We start from the raw sequence: 21,035 nt of genomic DNA on the forward strand, positions 1-21,035 counted from the left end.
CAGCGAAAACTCCTAGCTCAACCAGCCCTTCATTTCTGCCGCTCGCCTCACCTTCCACCATGAGCAGAAAAGGGCTGCTCCCTGGACGCTGAGGGGTGGGGAGGAGGCAGCAAAGTGGAGGGAGTTGGAGGAGGCCCAGCGCCCTCCTCCAAGAGGGCGGCCCACCCTGCCCTCTGCAGACCTTGGCTCCAGAGGCTCTCCCCAGGGGTGGGCTGGGGTTGATCTGGCTGTAACACCCTTGTTTCTAGAACAGTGGACCCTGCCAGAAGGAGATTAGCAAATTCCTCACATTCCACAGCTGCCCCTTAACGGGGCTGGAGGTCAGGTCACAGTCAAGGACACTCATTTGACATCTCTAGAACCTAGGAGAATAAGATTCCCAGATGCTTTTCTGGAAATCCCCCAAAATTCCTACCTTTCCTTAAGTTCTTGGAGGAAAAGTGGACCTTGAGATTCCTGTCATTTGTCAGAGAAACGCAGAAGGCTAGGAAAGTTTTCTTAGTTAACTCCTAAGTGTTTCTCCTCCAATTTTGGGAGAAAGTAGCACTTTCTCTTGGTGTGAGGCTTTGCAAAACCACCTTGCTGATGTTCACGCAGGGCAGCCCAGGGCAGGAAACTGAACTCTTTTTAGAGCTGCACTTGGGCTTGGTTTCCACATTCACATGAGTTTCTTTTTAAGATGTAGGTGGTAGATTAAAAATGATCTGTATTTTCAGGGGTCTTGACTCTGAAAGCAGGTTTCGAAAGGGGGAGCAGCTCAGGTAGTGAGGGCACTCGCACCTCCCCCTTCCTGGGACCACGGTCTTAGACCCCCAGCAAGACACTTGCTCTCAGGGAAGGAATCTGCAGCCCTAATTTATACCCACAGGCGAGCTTCCGTCTTGAGTTTCATCTCCCATGGGCCTTTTCTCTAATCTTGGAATGAAAAGCTTGGCTGCATCAGAGGAATTAAAGGCCTCTGGGAATAGCTGATTCTTTGACCAGGGGGCTCTGCTGGCCGCTGTCTGCAACTTGCCAGTGTCTGGCTAGCTAGCTAGCTGGCTCTGCCCGCCTCCAAAGTAGGTTCCTTTCCAGTAGATTCCCTCATGGAGGGAATCTGATTTGGATGGAACAAGGCAAATTATCCCCTGGTCTGGGGCTCCTGTCTCCCCTCCTTCCCCTCCTTTGCAGGGAGAACAAAGAACAGGGATACGGGAGGATAGGCAGCCTGTATCCGAGGAAGGCCGCAATAGGAGAGGAAAACATCTCCGCGGACAGCTCAGGAAAGCTTTTGTGGGTGGAAATTCCACCACTAGAACTGAGGAAAGTTTGTTTGGCGTGCCACCTATCCTAGGCATTGAAACAGGTAGGCGAGCATTTTGCTAGCAGGGCACCCGCGGAACCATGCTTGGCCATAATGTATGGGAGTACCATTGTGGGCAAGCCAGGGTGAGAGGTGGAAGGTTTGGTTCCTGGAGAATAGACCATTTCCTGGAAGAGGTGGTTGTAAAGTCTGTAAAATCAGGAAAGGTACTGCTCTTGGTTCCCAATAGCAAACGGGGGCTGGTACAACAAGTAAGTGGACAGTCACAGAACCCACCAGGGCAACTCCAGAACAGGGGCACTGTGCTGCGCTGCTGTCCCCCAGGCCCCCCCTACGAAGGGGATCTCACAGAATATTCCCGCCCACCCAAAGCCTCCAACCTTGGCTTTCCCCCTTTTTCATTGTCTGGTGTCCCTCCTTGGCACTGACTCGGCTGTAGTAGCTGGTCTGAACTCAGCAGTGAGCTGGGCCATGGCCGGTTTTCCTAGCAGTGCCTGGAGAACTTGTGTGTGTGTGTGTGTGTGTGTGTGTGTGTGTGCGCACGCGCCACCTGCAAAGGTCAGAAGGTACAAATGCATAGTCTCCTCCATGGTTCCCCCACATGGCTTACCACCCTGACGTACCACCCTGACATGGTTTTAGTAAACTGTTCATCTCAGCTGCTCATCGTAGCTGTGGCCTGAGTTCTCAGCCAGCCCATCTCCGAGCTCTCCTGGGCCCTGAGGAAGCAAGGCCTCCTCAGTCTGGTCTGTGTGTCCTGAGGGTCTCACCCTCGGGCAGAGACCAGGCAGGCCTCCAGGATGCTCCTCCCACTTGGTGATGGCTCTCAGGAAGCTCCTCAGTGTACTTCTCTGCCTTCTGCCAGAACACTTATCTTCAGTGGCTGCCAGCTACCCTGGACTCCTTTCCACTGACCAGCAGCTGGTCATTTCGTCTGTTTCTTTCGGGGTTTCCTGTAGTTTCTCCAATCTATTTCTAATTATTTGGCTTCCCAGCCTACGGTTTCGCTAAGAAGATTCTTTTTTGCTTTATATCCCTACCCCACAGAAACTTTTGCCTGGCTCTTGGGGGTCAGTCTCCATAGTGTTATGCTTTTTTTTTTTTTTTCCTTAAGCAGGCTCCATGCCCAACATGGGGCTTGAATTCACAACCTCATGGTCGAGAGTTGCCTGTTCTAACAGAGCCAACCAGCCACCCCGTAGTGTTACGCTCTTTCAGAAGTCTTTAGCACATTGCGGCGCCTCTGAGGTAATCTATGTAAAGCACAATACTTGGTATACAGTAGGTCTTATTAAATATTGACTCCTCTGAACACTCCTTAACAGGGAGAACCTTATAGGTGGGACATATTTTTTTCTTACAAATCTACCGTATTTAACTGGATAGGCAAAAAAAGAGTCCATCCCAATATTACTCAGTTATGAAGAGAGGAATTGTATAAAGAATAGGTATTAGCAGAGGTAAAACTAAATAGATTAAATAAATAATTGTTTTGGAATAAACTTGTATATAGTCCAGGAAGAAAAAAAGTTTATTAAACATCAAAAAGACCAAGTACTTTAGGAAGCCTGGAGCTTGCCAACCAGCAAAATAAGAACAAATAAGTAGGAAAAGCACCCCAGAAGCATCTTTGTTAAAAGGGAAGTGTCCTGGGGCGCCTGGGTGGCTCAGTGGGTTAAGGCCTCTGCCTTCGGCTCAGGTCATGATCTCAGGGTCTTGGGATCGAGCCCTGCATCGGGCCTCTGCTCAGCGGGGAGCCTGCTTCCTCCCCTCTCTCTGCCTGCTTGTGATCTGTCAAATAAATAAATAAAACCTTTTTTAAAAAAAGGGGGGGGAGTATCCTGCAGAGTAATCTCTTATCATTCTTAGATTTGACAGTCATGGTTTCATGTGTTCAAGAGGGACCTTGAGCGCCCACATCAGAGGGCAGCTGGTGTAGGAGGCCAGCCAGCTCCTCAGTGTCCCCCATCCTCCCTGGGTTGGCTGTCCTCTGCTCTCCATTAGGGACACAGAGCTGTCTCTCAGGAACTAAAGCCAACTTTACTTCCTTCTGGAAAATGGCTATCAAGTGAGAAAACTTGACCGAATGTGTAGGTATCGGTCCTTTTGTGGAGTCGAGACAGTGTGAGGAAATTCATGTCTGTGGAGATCTGATGCAGGAGAAAACTAGGGGACTGTGAGACAGTTTGGGATTGTGTGAGGTCAGGATGTACTCCTCGCTAATGTCAACGGGCCATAGGAATTGGATGTGGCAGGATGAGCACCTTGCAAATGACTTGGAGTTCAGCCCTTCAAGAGACGGGAACAGCGGTGGACAGGTGGGATTTCTCAAGGGTTTAAGCTCTGATGGTAGCCAGCATAAAATATGAAAAGAAAGGAGATGGAATTATAATTTTCATCAGGAGTTACTGAAGGAAGAAATTAGGGTAGTTCATACCTCAGATAATTTTGGAAAGATAGCTTTTTTTGTGATGGTTCAAACAGCTGTATGACAGAAGAGTGCTCCCCCTGCAAAGAACTGTGACACACGTCTGCTCAAGCTCACTTCATCTCCATTGTCACAGTTCACAAGCTCACAGTTCCGTATAAAGAGAGAAAGTGAGGAAATTCTCCGAGGGCTGGGAGCAAAGCTGTGTAGTTCCCTGTTTTAACTGTAATGTCTGCCTCTCGCTGGGCCAGTTATGTCTCCTGTCCTCAGCGAATGCTCCCGTGGGTGGAGGGATGACATATAGGAAGGGAGAGACAGGCTACATATGGGAGAGAGCTAGAATGGAGTCTTTATCATTGATCCAGACACAACCACCAACATTTCATATATTTTTCAGAAAATTGACAGAGTAGTAGTTTTATATAAAAGATAGTCGAGGGAACAGCTCGTTATAAACACAGTTGCCACATTGGACACAAACAAGTTGCTATGCCTGGATGGTCCCCTCTCCAGGCACCAGCCCAAAGGTTCTGCAGGAGTCCCAGGGAGTGACTGTGGGAAGGCTGGCCAGTCCTTGGCGTCACTGTAGCCCCTCGTACTAGAGACCCCGGTTTCCTGGGTCAGCTCCACACAAGGAGGAAGCCAGACTGGGCCATCTCATTTCCAGTCTGAGTAAATGGACAGTCTTTCAATGAAAACAAAAAAAATTTTAACAAATATATATAACCTTTTGGATAAGAAGCAATAAAATTTCTGCAAGGAGATACCATGCCTGAGTCTTCTGGAGAATTCTCTGAAGGGACAGTGGGGTGGGCACACTGCGTCTCGTCCAGCAATTCTCTACCCTGGCTGCGCATTAGAATGGCCTGGAGGGTTTTTGAAAAATCAGCGATGTCAGTGCCCACCCAACACTGATAAAGCCAGAACTCTGGAGGGATTCTTAGGTATAGCCAGAGTAGAGAACTCCTAGTTACATTTTCTAGAAGCTTTTGATAAAATTTCATCACATCGTCTACATATTTTTTTCCCAATGGAATCTCTACTCACAGTGTGGGGCTCAAACTCATGTCCCCGAGATCAGGAGTTGAATATTCCACCGACGGAGCCAGCCAGGCACCTGAGTCCATGTATTTAAAAAAAAAACAAAAAAACAGTGAATATAGGATGTGTTTGGTCAAGAAGACAGAAACAAAGATTAGAGGTAAAAGAATGCATACCAGAATGTATTGGGGGTTGGTCATAGAAGCATTTATCTAATGATTTTTTTTAAGGTTGTATTTATTTATTTGACAGAGAGAGAGAGGGGGAGAGAGGGAACACAAGCAGGGCAAGAGGGAGAAGCAGGTGCTCCGCAGAACCGGGAGCCTGATATAGGACTCGATCCCAGGACCCTGGGTCATGACCTGAGCAAAGGGCAGATGCTTAATGACTGAGCCACCCAGGCATCCCCATCTAACAATTTTGTGAGGCATCCAGGGCATGAGTCTCAAAACCTCATGAATTTCATGGGCACGTGTGGAGCCCATCTGCCAGACTGTTTGGGGTGATGGGGCGAGGGCAGGGGGCACGAGACGCAGGAGCTTATGCTGCCCTGAAGGAGAACCCCCGCATGTCATGGGCTACAACACAGGTGGGGAGTATGCTGGTGACATTGAAGAAAACAGCGACATTCACTGGTGTTCCATGTAGCTCAGTGCCACTGACCCAGTGATGGCTAAAGCAGGGACATAAAAAGTGAGGTGAGAAGCTTCATCATGAAGGGTGTGACCGGACCATGCAAATTAGGGCAAACTCATCTGTGATAGTTGGATAAATGAGCCCTTGGAACATACAGTTCTGGCCACCATGCCTACAGTCAAGTAGAATGGAGAAGGGGACCTCAAATAACCAGAAAGCAGGGAGACTTCCTGGTGGGTACAGAGGAAGGCCGGCTCAGGAGAGCGGGGCAGGTTCCAGACCCATAGCTTCTGGCCCAGCTGTGTGGCCAGCCATGCTGACCTTTGCAAGTCGACACCAAGCAGAACAACTGCATCCCCTCTTACTCTATCTGTTAGTGACCTGTGGGCCACGTGGATCATGGAGCCCATTCCTTCATCTGTTCAACATTTATGGCTCTGTGTTGGCACCAAATATACCAGGATGAACAAGACAGGAGCCCTGCAGAGATGAGGCCTCTGGGGCCACTAAAGGACACAGTGTGCTGAGTGTCCCCCAGCCTCGGGCTAAGGTGCTGCAGGCCCTAAGGAGCAGCCCCTGCTGTGAGGGGCCGGGGGAGGATCTCATGTAGGAGGAGAGGACCGGGCTGAGTCTTGAAGCACACCTGGATGTAAGAGACAGACAATGAGGAGATAAGGTGTGGACAGAGGGTGGCCTTAGGCAGGGAAATGTGCTGACAGAGAGTCTGAGTGTGGGGGGTCTGGGGCTACAGAGGTCACAGACCAGGAAGGGCTGAAGATGCCAGAGTTGTGGGGAGCCATTGATAAATCTTTTCTTTGCATTTTTTTAAATTAACATATAATGTATTATTTGCCCTCAGGGTACAGGTCTGCGAATCATCAGGTTTACACACTTCACAGGACTCACAATAGCACATACCCTCCTTAGTGTCCATAACCCAACCACCCTATCTGTAACCCCCCCAGCCCACAGCAACTCTCAGTTTGTTTCATGAGATTAAGAGTCTCTTATGGTTTGTCTCTCTCCCAATCCCATCTTATTTTATTTTTTCCCTCCCTACCCCTCACTCACAACCCCCTGCCCTACCTCTCAAATTCCATTTGATCAGAGATATATGATAATTGTCTTTATTTGACTGACTTACTTCACTTAGTATGATATCCTCTACGTTCCATCCACATCATTGCAAATGGCAAGATTTCGTTTCTATTGATGGCTGTATAGTATTCCATTGTATATATATACCACATCTTCTTTATCCATTCCTCTGTTGATGGACATCTAGGTCCTTTCTATAGTTTGGCTATTGTGGACATTGCTGCTATAAACATTTGGATGCACGTGCCCCTTCGGATCACTACATTTGTATCTTTAGGGTAAATGCCCAGTAGTGCGATTGCTGGGTTGTAGGGTAGCTCTATTTTCAACTTTTTGAGGAACCTCCATACTGTTTTCCAGAGTGGCTGCACCAGCTTGCATTCCCAGCAACAGCGTAGGGAGGGTTCCCCTTTCTCCACATCCTTGCCAACATCTGTCATTTCCTGACTTGTTGATTTTAGCCATTCTGACTGGTGTGAAGTGGTATCTCATTGTGGTTTTGATTTGTATTTCCCTGATGCCGAGTGATGTGGAGTACTTCTTTGTGTGTCTGTTGGCCATCTGGATGTCTTCTTTGCAGAAATGTCTGTTCATGTCCTCTGCCCATGTCTTGATTGGATTATTTTTTCTTTGGGTGTTGAATTTGATAAGTTCTTTGTAGATTTTGGATACTGTCCTTTATCTGATATGTCATTTGTGAATATCTTCTCCCATTCTGTCAGTTGTCTTTCGGTTTTGTTGACTGTTTCCTTTGCTGTGCAAAAGCTTTTGATCTTGATCAAATCCCAATAGTTTATTTTTGCCCTTCCCTTGCCTTTGACAATGTTTCTAGGAAGAAGTTGCTGTGGCTGAGGTGGAAGAGGTTACTACCTGTGTTCTCCTCAAGGATTTTGATGGATTTCTGTCTCATATTGAGGTCTTTCATCCATTTGCAGTCTGTTTGTGTGTGTGTGTGTGTGTGTGTGTGTGTGTGGTGTAAGGAAATGGTTCAGTTTCATTCTTCTGCATGTGGCTGTCCAATTTTCCCAACACCATTTGTTGAAGAGACTGTCTTTTTTCCATTGGACATTCTTTTCTGCTTTGTTGAAGATTAGTTGACCATAGATTTGAGGGTCCATTTCTGGGCTCTGTATTCTGTTCCATTGATCTGTGTCTGTTTCTGTGCCAGTACCATACTGTCTTGATGATTACAGCTTTGTAATAGAGCTTGAAGTCCAGAATTGTGATGCTACCAACTTTGGTTTTCTTTTTCAACATTCCTCTGGCTATTTGGGGTCTTTTCTGGTTCTACATAAATTTTAAGATTATTTGTTCCATTTGATGGTATTTTAATAGGGATTGCATTAAATGTGTAGATTGCTTTAGGTAGCATAGACATTTTCACAATATTTATTCTTCCAATCCGTGAGCATGGAACATTTTTCCATTTCTTTGTGTGTTCCTCAATTTCTTTCATGAGTACTTTATAGTTTTCTGAGTATAGATTCTTTCCCTCATTGGTTAGGTTTATTTTTAGCTATCTTATGGTTTTGGGTGCAATTGTAAATGGTATTGACTCCTTAATTTCTTTTTCTTCTGTCTTGCTGTTGGTGTATAGAAAGGCAACTGGGTTCTGTGCACTGATTGTATATCCTGACACTTTATTGAATTTCTGTATGAGTTCTAGTAGTTTTGAAGTGGAGTCTTTTGGGTTTTCCACATAAAGTATCATATCATCTGCAAAGAGTGATAGTTTACTTCTTCTTTGCTGACTTGGATGCCTTTTGTTTCTTTCGTCTGATTGCTGAAGCTAGGACTCCTAGTACTATGTTGAATAGCAGTGGTGTTAGTGGACATCCCTGCTGTGTTCCTGACCTTAGGGGAAAAGCTCTGTTTTTCCCCATTAAGAATAATATTCACTGTGGGTTTTTTGTGGATGGCTTTGATGATATTAAGGTATGTACCCTCTATCCCTACACTGTGAAGAGTTTTGATCAAGAAAGGATGCTGTACTTTGTCAAATGCATTTTCAGTATCTATTGAGAGTATCATATGGTTCTTATTATTTTTCTTATTAAATGTAATGTAAATTTATTAAATGTAATATATTATATCACATTGATTGATTTGCAGCTGTTGAACCACCCTTGCAGCCCAGGAATAAATCCCACTTGTAATGAATAATCCTTTTAATGTACTGTTGGATCCTATTGGCTAGTATTTTGGTGAGAATTTTTGTATCCATGTTCATCAAGGATATTGGTTTGTAATTCTCCCTTTTGATGGGGTCTTTAGTTTTGGGATCAAGGTAATGCTGGTCTCATAAAATGAGTTTGGAAGTTTTCCTTTTATTTCTATTTTTTTGAAACAGTTTCAGGAGAATAGGAATTAATTCTTCTTTAAATGTTTGGTAGAATTCCCCTGGGAAGCCCTCTGGCCCTGGGCTCTTGTTTGTTGGGAGATTTTTGATGACTGCTTTATTCTCCTTACTGGTTATGGGTCTGTTCAGGTTTTCTATTTCTTCCTGATTCAGTGTTAGTAGTTGATTTGTCTCCAGGAATGCATCCACTTCTTCCAGATTGTCAAATTTGCTGGTATATAGTTGCTCATAATATGTTCTTATAATTGTTTGTATTTCTTTGGTGTTGGTTATGATCTCTCATCTTTCATTTATGATTTTATTTATTTGGGTCCTTTCTCTTTTCTTTTTGTTAAGTCTGGCCAGGGGTTTATCAGTCTTATTAATTCTTTCAAAGAATCAGCTCCTAGATTCATTCATTTGTTCTACTGTTCTTTTGGTTTCTATTTCATTGATTTCTGCTCTTTATTATTTCTCTTCTCCTGCTGGGTTTAGGCTTTCTTTGCTGTTCTTTTTCCAGCTCCTTTAGGTGTAGGGTTAGGTTGTATACTTGAGACCTTTCTTGTTTCTTGAGAAAGGCTTGTATTGCTATATACTTTCCTCTCAGGACTGCCTTTGCTGCGTCCCAAGGATTTTGAACAGTTGTGTTTTCATTTTCATTTGTTTCCATGAATTTTTAAAATTCTTCTTTAATTTCCTGGTTGACCCATTCATTGTTTAGTAGGATGTTCTTTAACCTCTATGTATTCAAGTTCTTTCCAACTTTCCTCTTATAATTGAGTTCTAGTTTCAAAGCATTGTGGTCTGAAAATATGCAGGGAATGATCCCAATCTTTTGGTACTGGTTGAGATCTAATTTGTGACCCAAGATGTCATCTATTCTGGAGAATGTTCCAGTGCACTAGAGAATATGTATTCTGTTGTTTGGGATGGAATATTCTAAATATATCTGTGATGTCTAAATATATCTGTGATGTCCATCTGGTCCAGTGTGTCATTTAAAGCCTTTATTTCCTTGTTGATCTTTGCTTAGTGATCTGTCCATTTCAGTGAGGGGGGGTCTCCTACTATTATTGCATTATTGTCAATGCATTTCTTTGATTTTGTTATTAATTGGCTTATATAATTGGTTGCTCCTACATTAGGGGCTGAGATATTAGTTGGACAGACAGAGATGTCCTTCCTCATCACTTATTATAGTCTTTGGTTTAAAATCTAATTTATCTATTATAAGGATTGCCACTCCAGCTTTCTTTTGATGTCCATTAGCATGGTAAATTGTTTTTTACCCCCTCATTTTAAATCTAGAGGTGTCTTTGGGTCTAAAATGAGTTTCTTGTAGACAGCATATCAATGGGTCTTGTTTTTTTTTTTTTATCCATTCTGATACCCTGTGTCTTTTGATTGGAGCATTTAGCCCGTTTACAATCACAGTAACTATCGAAAGATATGAATTTAGTGTCATTGTATTGCCTGTAAGGTGACTGTTACTGTATATTGTCTCTGTTCCTTTCTGGTCAGTTACTTTTAGGCTCTCTCTTTGCTTAGAGGACCCCTTTTAATATTTCCTGAAGGGCTGGCTTGGTATTTACAAATTCTTTTAATTTTTGTTTGTCCTGGAAGCTTTTTATTTCTCCTTCTATTTTCGGTGACAACCTAGCTGGGTATATTATTCTTGGCTCCATACTTTTCTCATTTAGTGCTCTGAATATATCATACCAGTTCTTTCTGGCCTGCCAGGTCTCTGGATAGGTCTGCTGCTGATCTAATATTTTCTACCATTGTATGTTATAGACCTCTTGTCCCAAGCTGCTTTCAGGATTTTCTCTTTGTCACTGAGACTTGTAAGTTTTACTATTAGATGACAGGGTGTGGACCTATTTTTATTGATTTTGAGGGGGGGTTCTCTGTGCCTCCTGGTTTTTGATGCTTATTCCTTCTGTTAAATTAGGGAAATTCTCTGCTATACTTTGCTCCAATATATCTTCTACCCCCCTCTCTCTCTCTTCTTCTGGGATCGCAATTGTTCTAATATTGTTTTGTCTTATGGTATCACTTATCGCTTGAATTCTCCCCTCATGGTCCAGTTGTTTAACTCTCTTTTGCTCAGATTCTTTATTCTCTATAATTGGTCTTCTATATCACTAATTCTCTCTTCTGTGTCATTTAGCCTAGCAGTAAGAGCCTCCACTTTTTATTGTTCCTCATTAATAGCTTTTTAAAATTTCAACCTGGTTAGATTTTAGTTCTTTTATTTCTCCAGAAAGGGATTCTCTAATATCTTCTATGCTTTTTTCAAGTCCAGCTAGCACCTTGATAATCAACATTCTGAACTCTAGTTCTGACATATTACTAATGTCTGTATTGATTATGCCCCTAGCCATTGGTACTGCCTCTTTTCTTTTCTTTTCTTTCTTTCTTTCTTTCTTTCTTTCTTTTTTTTTTTTTTTTGTGGTGAGTTTTTCCACCTTGTCATTTTACCCAGATAAGAATAGATGAATGAGAGAACAAAATACTAAAAGGGTAGTAAATACCCCATAAAAATATACACTAACCAAATCAGAAGAGACCCAAAATTGGGGCGAGCAGAAGGGGGGGGAAAAAAGGGAAAAAAAAATATATATATATATACATATATATATATTAGACTGGTGAATAGAACAGAGGCACACACTTGATTTTGGGTATATTTTGGTCTGTTAGAAAAAACTGCCTCCCAAAATGTTAAAGAAAGAAAAACTTATATATATACAAAAATAAGGGTAAACATGGTGAAGGAACAGAATATGACTGTTAAGATGAAAATTTTAAAAGACTCTAAAACAGGAATTGATAATATAGGAAGTTGGTTGAAAAAAGGGGAAAAAGGAGGAAAAAATGTGATCAGGCTGGAGATCACCCAGCCTGTGACCAAGCATTTCTGTCTCTCACGCATAGCCCCGTTTGGAGTCTCCAAACCCAGCAGATTCCTGCCATGCATTCCTGTGCCACTCCTCCTGGAGGAGGAACGGGGTGGGGGGGGGTCTCTCCAGATCTGCCACTTGTGGGGTCCCTGCTTGAAGAGCAGTGGTCCAACTGTGCATCATCATGGTTTTAGGTAACCCCGAGCCGAGAATCCCCTCTTTGGCTCTGTATCTGTAGCTGGATTCCCTGCTCTGATACCTGGGAGTTCTGCCACACTTAGACACCCCTGGTCTTTTTGTGTTCCTGCAGGTCCTGAGACCACACTGTCCCTGTGGAGGCTCCACCACACCCCTTATCACCCCCCCCCCCCCCCCGCTTAACCTCTGGAGTGACATCCCTCAGTGGAGCAGATTCTAAAGTTTGTATTTTGTGCTCCATTGCTCTCTCACTTGCTGGGAGCCAGCCCCTTCCCCACCGTGGTCAATCTTCCTGTGGCTTCAGATTCACTTCTCTGCACGTCCTACCTTCTGGAAAGTGGTCAATTTTCTGTTCCTAGAATTACTGCTCTTCTTCTCTTTTATCTACTGTTGAGTTTGTAGGTGTTCAGAATGGTTTGATAACTGTCAACTCCCAGGACCTGATGATATCTCAGTCTCCTACTCCTCTACCATCTTGCTCCTTTCATTTTGGCAGTGGCATGATGATCAGGTTTGAGTTTGGAGAGCTCAATCTAGCCAAGGCTTTGGGATAATTCAGAATGGGTAGAGCTTGGAGGTGGGAGGCCAATTCCTATTGCAGTTGGCCAGTGGTCCTCAAAGTGTGCTCCCTAGACCCTCCATGCAGCATCAACTGGGAGCTTGTTGGAAATCTAAATACTTGGGCCCTTCCCTAGATCTGCTTAATCAGAAACTCTGAGGCGGGGACCAGAAATCTGTACTTTAACAAGCCCTCTAGATGAGTCTGGTGTGTACTCAAATTGAGACCCTCTGTGTCGTCCACACAAGAGGTGACAGTGAGCTGAACTGGTACAGCGGTGGTATGAATGAAGTGGGCTGGGGCTGGGGCTGTTGGAAACCTACCTGGGAGGTTGACTTTAGAGGACTAGTGATCGGTGGGGTGCAGATGGGTGGGGGCTGGGGGAATGGAAAGGGACAGAGGATTCTGGCATTAGGTAATGAACCTGCTTCCTCACACAGGTGTCCCTGGTGGGCTTCCTGTTTCTTTTGGGCTTATACATCTCATCCCTGGCCTCCTGTATGGGAGGCCTCTACGGAGCTCCCCGGATCCTGCAGTGCATTGCCCAAGAGAAAGTGATTCCTGTGCTCGCCTGTCTGGGGCAAGGGGTGAGTGATCCTTTTTTCAAGAAATGTACAAACATACATTTGTACTTTTGATTGTCATTTGCTGTATATGATACTACATTTGCTGTATATTATACCTGATTATTGGCCAATACATTGCTTCAGTCTCTCCAATTAGAGCCAGTGGTCAAGTTCTCCAGAATGGGAAAAATGAGAATGCAAAGGTCATTCTCTCACCCCTGTTCTCTGCCGCCTGAGGCTGGAGCCAGGTGGACAAAGCACGTCAATGTCACAGTCACAGGGACTCCTTAGCCCTGGATTGGATAACTGTCATCCTGATATCTGGGACCCTGAGCAGCAGAGAAAGGGAGTGTCACATGCTTTAATAAAAACAAATTCAGGATCCTTTAAGTTCAGAATAGGAGAAAAAAATCTCTTGGTAAGGAGGGGAGTTGGACCTTGCAGCTCTAACTCTGCCCTTGAGATTTGCCTTCCCTTTGGGGTTGCTGTATGATGATTTCCCACACTTTGGGCCTCTGGGCCCCCATCGGTCCTCATGACCTGAACTCCCAAGTGTAGCTTGATTGAGTCACGGGGTGATTGAATAAGACATTCCTAAAACCTAACATGAAAAAAGAGAAATAGAGAACCCCACTTCCCAATAATGCAGTTTATGTGAGAAATAGTTCATCTCTATCTTGTCGGAGCACCACAGAGGCCCTCCCCACCCCCCTTCCACCCCAGATCCTTCTCTGTTAGGGCCACCAGTCCTCCCTTACCACCCTCCCCTTACTTGTCGGTCAGCCTTGGCTGGGTTGGAGCTCTGGCTGTCATGTCTTTACCTTCTGTGTATATGCCTTTCCTTAAATTTCATGTATTTTTATTTTATTTTTATTTTTATTAGGTAGTATATACACAGGGCTTAGAATGTGTATATACTATATAGTATAAAATATATACTCTATAGATATAAATATATACTATATATTTATATAGTTTACATATAAATTCATATAAATTACATATAGTTTACATGTAAACTATATAAATATATATAGCACATATAGTTTACATGTAAACTATATAAATATATACTATATAGATATAAAAGGTATACATTGAGAATTTTTGCTCCTCTCATAAGTCTTTTATTATCTCTCTCTTCACCTGTACCCATATACTATCAGCAGCTGTTTTTATTAGTTTTTTTTATGAATAATTCTGTTTTTTACAAAGATAGTATTCTAACACATTGTTCTATACCTTGCTTTTCTTCATTTAATAGAGCATAGAAATCATCTTTCCATATGAATGTTGAGAGAACTTTTTCATTCTTTTTTCATTGTGTGTGATTCACTGTCGTTTATTTAACCTGTTCTTATAGATCAACCCTTGTGTGGCTTCCACTAAACAGTATTGCAAGGAATAATTTTGTATGTGTAATTATTTAATGTGCAGATAAATCTGCAGGATAAAGTTTCATAAGTGGATTTGCTGTGGCAAAGGCTAAACGCATTTTTAATTTTAATAGATATTGCCAAAACACCTCTCATAAGATTTGTGTCATTTTGTGCTTCTACCAGCAATGTATAATTCTTCCTGTGTCCTGACAGCCAGCATCACTCTTAGACACAGGTTCAAACACCCTGCTTTCTAGGACTCTGTTCTCGTCCTTGGGATAAGAAGTTCATGAGAACAAGGGGACAGGTCCACCTGGATCCCATGCCCCACTTCTGGACGGTCTAGGTGTGCTGACCTGGATCATTTACACTTTTGCTCAGAATTCTCTGCCCAGATGTCCCGCAACCCATGTGCAGGGTCTGTAAGGGCCTCTTCCCTGGGCCTGTCCTTTCTAGGACCAGGGAATAGGCCACAGTCCCCATGTGGGTGTGAGGCCCCCATGGTATGGTTTGAGAAGGATGGGAGGAGTGGTCCTCTTCCAGTGAGGAATTCTGAGGAACGTTAAGGATTCTAACCTTGGACCTGGCCTTCTCTGTTGTCCTGAAGCTCTGTTTGCCAAGGAAGGAGGATAGAATACCTTTGCTTTAACAGTTTGTTAGCTTGGTTTGTAATTGTGAATATTCAGACATAGGGTGTGTCGACCACCATTTGCCCTGGGTCCCACATTACTAGCAATCAGGGTTCATTGTCAGATGTGAATTTTTGCCAGTTGTGTAGTGGGAGATGGCATCTCAGGATCCTTGTGGTTTGCATTACTCTTATAGGAACAAGTTTGGACATTGTTTTTTTCTTAGAGTCATTTATATTTGTATATTTTTTAAGTTTTTTAATTAAAAATTTTTTTTCTGGGGTGCCTGGTTGGCTCAGTGGGTTAAGCCTCTGCCTTCAGCTCAGGTCATGATCTCTGGGTCCTGGGATCGAGCCCTGCATTGGGCTCTCTGCTCAGCTGGGAGCCTGCTTCCTCCTCTCTCTCTCTGCCTGCCTCTCTTCCTACTTGTGATCTCTCTGTCAAATAAATATAAAATCTTAAAAAAAAATTTTTTTTTTCTGTGATCATTGGTTTTTTTCTTCTCAAATGCTAGGAGCTCTTCTTTTGTTACGGAGGGCAACTTTTGTGATATGTGTTACAAATGTTTTCTCTAGTTTGTCACTTGCCTTTTAACTTTGAAATTTTATTTCTATGCAAAGCTCCTTTACACATGATTAGATTTTATTAGCACATTTTCTTTTTTAATGGGAGAGACAATAAACTTTCAAATTTTTTTTGAGAGAGGGGCACTTGTATGGCTCAGTAAGGTAAACGTTTGAGTCTTTTTTTTTTTTTTAAGATTTTTTAAATTTATTATTTATTTGACAGAGAGAGACACAACACAGGCAGGGGGCAGGGGGAGAGGGAGAAGCAGGCTCCCGCCAAGCAGGGAGCCCGATGTGGGGCTCGATCCCAGGACCCTGGGATCATGACCTGAGCCGAAGTCAGACAGTTAATGACTGAGCCACCCAGGTGCCCCAGCATTTGACTCTTGATCTCACCTTAGGCCTTGAGCTCAGGATCCTGAGTTCAAAGCCCAATTTAGGCTTCACAGTGGGCATGGAAACTACAAGATTTTATTTACTTATTTGGGAGTAAGAGAGAGAGAAGGAGTGAGAGAGAACAGGAGCAGGGACAAGGCAGAGGGAGAAGCAAGCTAAGCAGGGAGCCCTATGAGGACTCGATCCCAAGACCCTGAGATCATGACCTGAGCCAAAGGCAGACGCTTAACCAACTGAGCCACCCAGGCATCTCCCATAGCACCCCCAATTTGGGGGGGGCATTCAGCATACATAAAAGAGCATAGGGGCAATGTAAACACTTCAAGGAATAACTGAAGTGAAACTCCCAGCCCCTGGATGCCACTTCCACATGCCCTCTCTGGTCTTAGCCGCGTCCCTACTCCTGTGGTAGCTGTTGCCACTGACCTGACTTCTGTGATCATAACTGCCTTGCTTTCTTTATGGCTTTCCTCAGGAGTGGGCAAAATTTTTCTGGAAAGGTCCAAACAGTAAGTATTTTAGACTTTGCAGGCCCTGTGGTCTCTGTCACAATCCTTCCGCTCTGCAGCTATTTCTCAGAAGTCATCACAGACACAGACACACCTGTTGGGGTAGGTGGAGCTGTGTTCCAGTCGAACTCTTCTATGGATACCAAAATTTGAATTTCATGTAATTTGCGTGTGTCTTAAAATATTCCTCTTCTTTTGATTTTTTTTTCCCCCAACTGTTTGAAAATGTAAAGCCATTCCTAGCCCGTGGGCATGGGTAGACAGATGGTGGCCAGATGGCCCCAGAGCCATAGTTTGCTGACCCCTGGTTGGACTCCTCCATATGCATCGTGAAACTGAATTGTTTAATTTTGCCTGTTTTTAAACTTTATATAAATGCAGCACGCCTCTTTCACTCAACGTTATGAGATCCATCCACATTTTCACTTGTAGCAACAGCTTGTCTATTATCATCCCTATATAGCTTTTCCTCATTTGCTAGAATTTATTTATCCCTTCTGCTCTTGTTGGACATTCCAATTTGGGGCTGCTACAGACAAGACAGTACAGCAAACATTCTTGTACTAGTGGACAGGTTCGCAGGTAGAGGTCTTCCAGACCATATACCCATTACTGGAATTGCTAAGCCATAAGGTCCATATATTTCCACTTATTAGATAATACCAAACTCTTTTTCCAAAGTACTTGTACTAATTCACAGCACTATCAGCAGTGGATAAGCATGCCTAGCCCTCTGTGTTTGTGCCAGCGCTCGATATTATCATACTTTTTAATTCTTGCTGATCTGGTGGGTGTTTAATGGAATCTCCCTGTGGTTTTAATTTGCATTTCCTTGATTACTTAAGGAGCTTGGGTACCTCTCATATGTTTCATAGACATTCTTCTGCTTGCTTTTTTTAGTGGGTTCTCTCTCTTCTTCTAATTATTTTGTAAAGATTCTTCGATATTCTGGGTTACCCTTTGTCAGTTAGTTATATGTGTTGCAAATATCTTTTCCCCTTTTGTGGCTTATTCTTACATTCTTCATGATGTCTTTGGGTTACAGAAGTTCAGGTCTGACCATTATTAACACTTCACAACCTGTCCTTGTCAACATCTTGGCATGGATCATTAGCATTTCCTTCAGCTTACCTAACACCTTCCTTTTAAATTCTCTGCAGTTTCTAAGGATTTACTTTATTCTTAGTAGTTTTATTGTTAGAGTGTGTTAAACAGCTGTAGCAAATCTACCCAAAAAATGTAATCCTCAAAGTCAGTCAAAGTGTATTTTTACTTCTTATTTTTTCCTCCCAGAATTTTACTCTGAAACTCTTGGGCAGACGTTTTAGGTCAGCAGGACCTCTGACCCTTGAAGACTCAGGCTGATGACTCTGCCATCTTCAGCCTGTGACTTTAAAGGCTGCTCTTTATTCTGATGGTCAGGAAGGGGAAATGCACCTGGAGGAACACATGTGGGGGGTTTACAGGTTGGATCTGGAAGAGGCTTCCAGGTCTGCCCCTCCTCCCCTTGCAGACTGTTGACTGTGAAGGAGATGGGAGCAGTGGTTAGATCCAGCGTATATCTGAGGGTAAAGCTAACAGTATTTGCTGATGGAGATTGAGACAATGAGGAAAGGCATCAAGAACTTTGCTTGCCTGAGCAGCCAGAAGGATGGAATTGCCCTTTTCTGACACAGAGATTATAGGAGTAGATTTGATGGGTGGGAAATTGGGGGGGAGGGGGGAGCAGTTTGGTTTGGAACATTTGAGATCCTGTTAGACATCAACTGGAAATGTTAAGTAGACAGTTGAATATTTAAGTCTAGACTTCAGGAGAACATTTCAGGCTGAGATTCCAATGTGGCAGTTAAGAGCATAAAGCTGGTGTTTAAAGTCAGGGGCCCGGTTGAGATCACCTAGGAATGGAATATAGAGAGAGCATAGAGAGGGCCTGAGGATGGAGACTGGGACTACTTTTTTCTTTTTTCTGGTAGAGAGAGCCTGAGTAGGAGTGGGAGTAGTGGGGCTGGTAGGGACAGAGGGAGAGAGAGAATCCTAACCAGGCTCCATGAGCAGAGCCCGTGAGATCATGAACTGAGCCATCCAGGTGCTCCGCCCTGAGCTACTTTATTTAATTATTTATTTTAAAATTCAATCCATTAATGTGTAATGTATTAACATATATTGTAGAAATAGAGTTCAGTGATTCATTTGTATATAACACCCTGTGCTCATTACGTCACGTGCTCCCCTTAATACCCATCACTCTGTGACCCCCATCTCCCTCCCGTCCTGCCCTGGGCTACTTTCAGTGTAGATTTCAGAGCTGTGGAGAAGACAGGCCTGGAAACTAAGAAAGAGTGGATAATGAGGAGGGAGACAAATCAGGCGGAGAAAGGCAAAGAAAGTCCTTTCAAAGACCAATGGGCAATTAGCTGGGGTAAATGTGGTCTTAGGTCAAGGACCCAGAAGTGATCATTGTTTTGGGCCCAAGAATCACGTGAGGGACTGTGATCAGTAGTTTCTGTGGAGCGACAGAGTCTATGGAGTTATCGCATGTTTTCCACTCCTGTTCTCCTGCAGGCCCCCGTACCCACCTCCATTAATAACAGATGTGTGTAAGTGTGTGTGTGTGGGGGAGCATGTGTGTGTTTAGTTTCACAATTTCCCCACCACAACTGCCAGAGCTTCTGTCCCATCTTCCAGGCTCTGCCATTCCTCTTCAGGCCCTTTTCTCCATTATACCTGGGAACTTTGTACCACTTTGACTTCCAAGACTGGTGCTAAAACCCAGTGTAAGACAAAAGGAGAACTACTTGGGAAGTCTGAGTTCTATATGTTAGTGCCCCATATTAATAGTTATGAATATAGCCAATATCCATGGTGTGTTGGGGCCAACTGTGTGTCAGTGCTGTGTCAAGCATTTAATGTTCATTAGCTCTAATCTCACAATAACCCCATGAGTTGAATATTATTATCCCAAGTTTGTAGGCAATCAGTTATTAACTGATTGGTAGAATCCTAGTAGAAGTGGTTGAGCCATCATGAGTTGTATTTCTATCATGTAATGTGATTTTCTTCTGAAATTTCATGGTCCTGCATGTTATTTTTGTTTCTGCAGAAAGGGCCAAATAAAACCCCTGTAGCTGCCATCTTCTTGACCAGCTTAGTGACCATGGCCTTTGTCCTTGTGGGCCAGGTGAATGTACTAGCCCCCATCGTCACCATCAATTTCATGCTGACATATATTGCAGTGGACTATTCCTACTTCTCCCTGTCCATGGCTGTCGGCAGCCTGCCCCCGGTGCCTGAGTCAGTGCCCAGGGAGGGCACAGGAGCTCTCCCCTGCTCTGAGCACCTGCTCTTGGAGAAGCCTCCCAGCTATGGCTCTGAGGACACCGCCCGAAGCCTCCCTGAGGGCACTCTGCTAGAGTTCACCAAAGACATGGATCAGCTCCTCCAGCTAACCCAGAAGCTTGAGAATTGCCAGCCGAGCCAAGGAGACCGTGACAGGATCCCACAAAGGAGGAAGGGGAAACGCAGGAAGGCCACCAAGCAAACCCTACAAGATAGCTTCCTTTTGGACCTCGAGTCCCCAGCTTCCTTCCCTGCTGAGGGCTCTGATAGATTGCCTGCTGCCTCCTGGGAGGGCCAGGAGACCTCCTGGAACAAGCAGAATGCCAGGAGTGAAGGGGTTCTGCCTGCAGGAGCATGTGCTGAACAACTTGTCCCTGAGCCAAGTGACCAGCCTATCTCAGCTGGAGAAGGTGAGTGCCTTGAAATCCCATCAGGGTCTCCTCCTTCGGGGTGACCTCACCTGCCTGGTCATCACAACTCCTTTTCATGCCCTTAGCCAATTCACTCGATAGCTGAGTGTAAAATCCTTGTTTATTTTGTGTGATATTTATTTTTTAAATAAAGTTTAAAGATATTTATTTTTTAAAGTTATATTAAAACAGCAGCTGAATTTGTAATTCTACTCCGTTACAGTTGATTTTAAACAGACATTTCTGTCTCCTGTTACATGGTAGAGCTGGGAGCTATGGCTGATAATGGAAGATTTAAATCATTTTAATCAAAAATCATCTGCGACACAGTATCAACACAAGTGAGACCAATGTTTCCCTTCAAGAGAAGGGGAAATGTAACAACCCTGTCTGCCTCAGTGGGTTTTTTTCCGTGGAAGATGACTCTCCCAAACCAGGCAAGAAGGGATGGAGAAAAAATGGCTAAAGAACACAGCTTCGCTTTGCTTTCTCAGATCTACAAACATGGAGGCACACAAAGACTCTCAAAGAGAGGCTTACAGGGCATGAGAAATTCTGAGAGAAAGAATTCATAATTTTGAGTCTTCCACATTCTGGGTGCTTTACCTATTTTATTTATTTCATGTACTGTGATATATATGACATTTTTCCATTCTACAAATGAAGACGCTGAGGCCCAGGGAGGTCATAGAGAAGTTTCCAAGCTCTGACTTCGCACAGCGGGACATCATACCCAGGTC

The 21,035-nt window shown here is 43.8% G+C and overlaps 1 protein-coding gene across 6 annotated transcripts in view; it reads left to right on the forward strand.

The window, feature by feature from the left end:
* SLC12A8 (solute carrier family 12 member 8) overlaps nucleotides 1-21,035 on the forward strand; it is a 135,949-nt gene that overhangs the window by 91,584 nt on the left and 23,330 nt on the right. For all 6 annotated transcript variants that reach the window (XM_082699823.1, XM_082699820.1, XM_082699825.1 and 3 more), the window contains 2 exons: nucleotides 12,945-13,091; nucleotides 19,650-20,295. In XM_082699823.1, the coding sequence (XP_082555949.1) occupies nucleotides 12,945-13,091; nucleotides 19,650-20,295 (793 nt within the window). The remainder of the gene's footprint in view (nucleotides 1-12,944; nucleotides 13,092-19,649; nucleotides 20,296-21,035) is intronic.

This window comes from Mustela nivalis, assembly GCF_964662115.1.
Source record: "Mustela nivalis genome assembly, chromosome: 1".
Taxonomy (NCBI): domain Eukaryota; kingdom Metazoa; phylum Chordata; class Mammalia; order Carnivora; family Mustelidae; genus Mustela; species Mustela nivalis.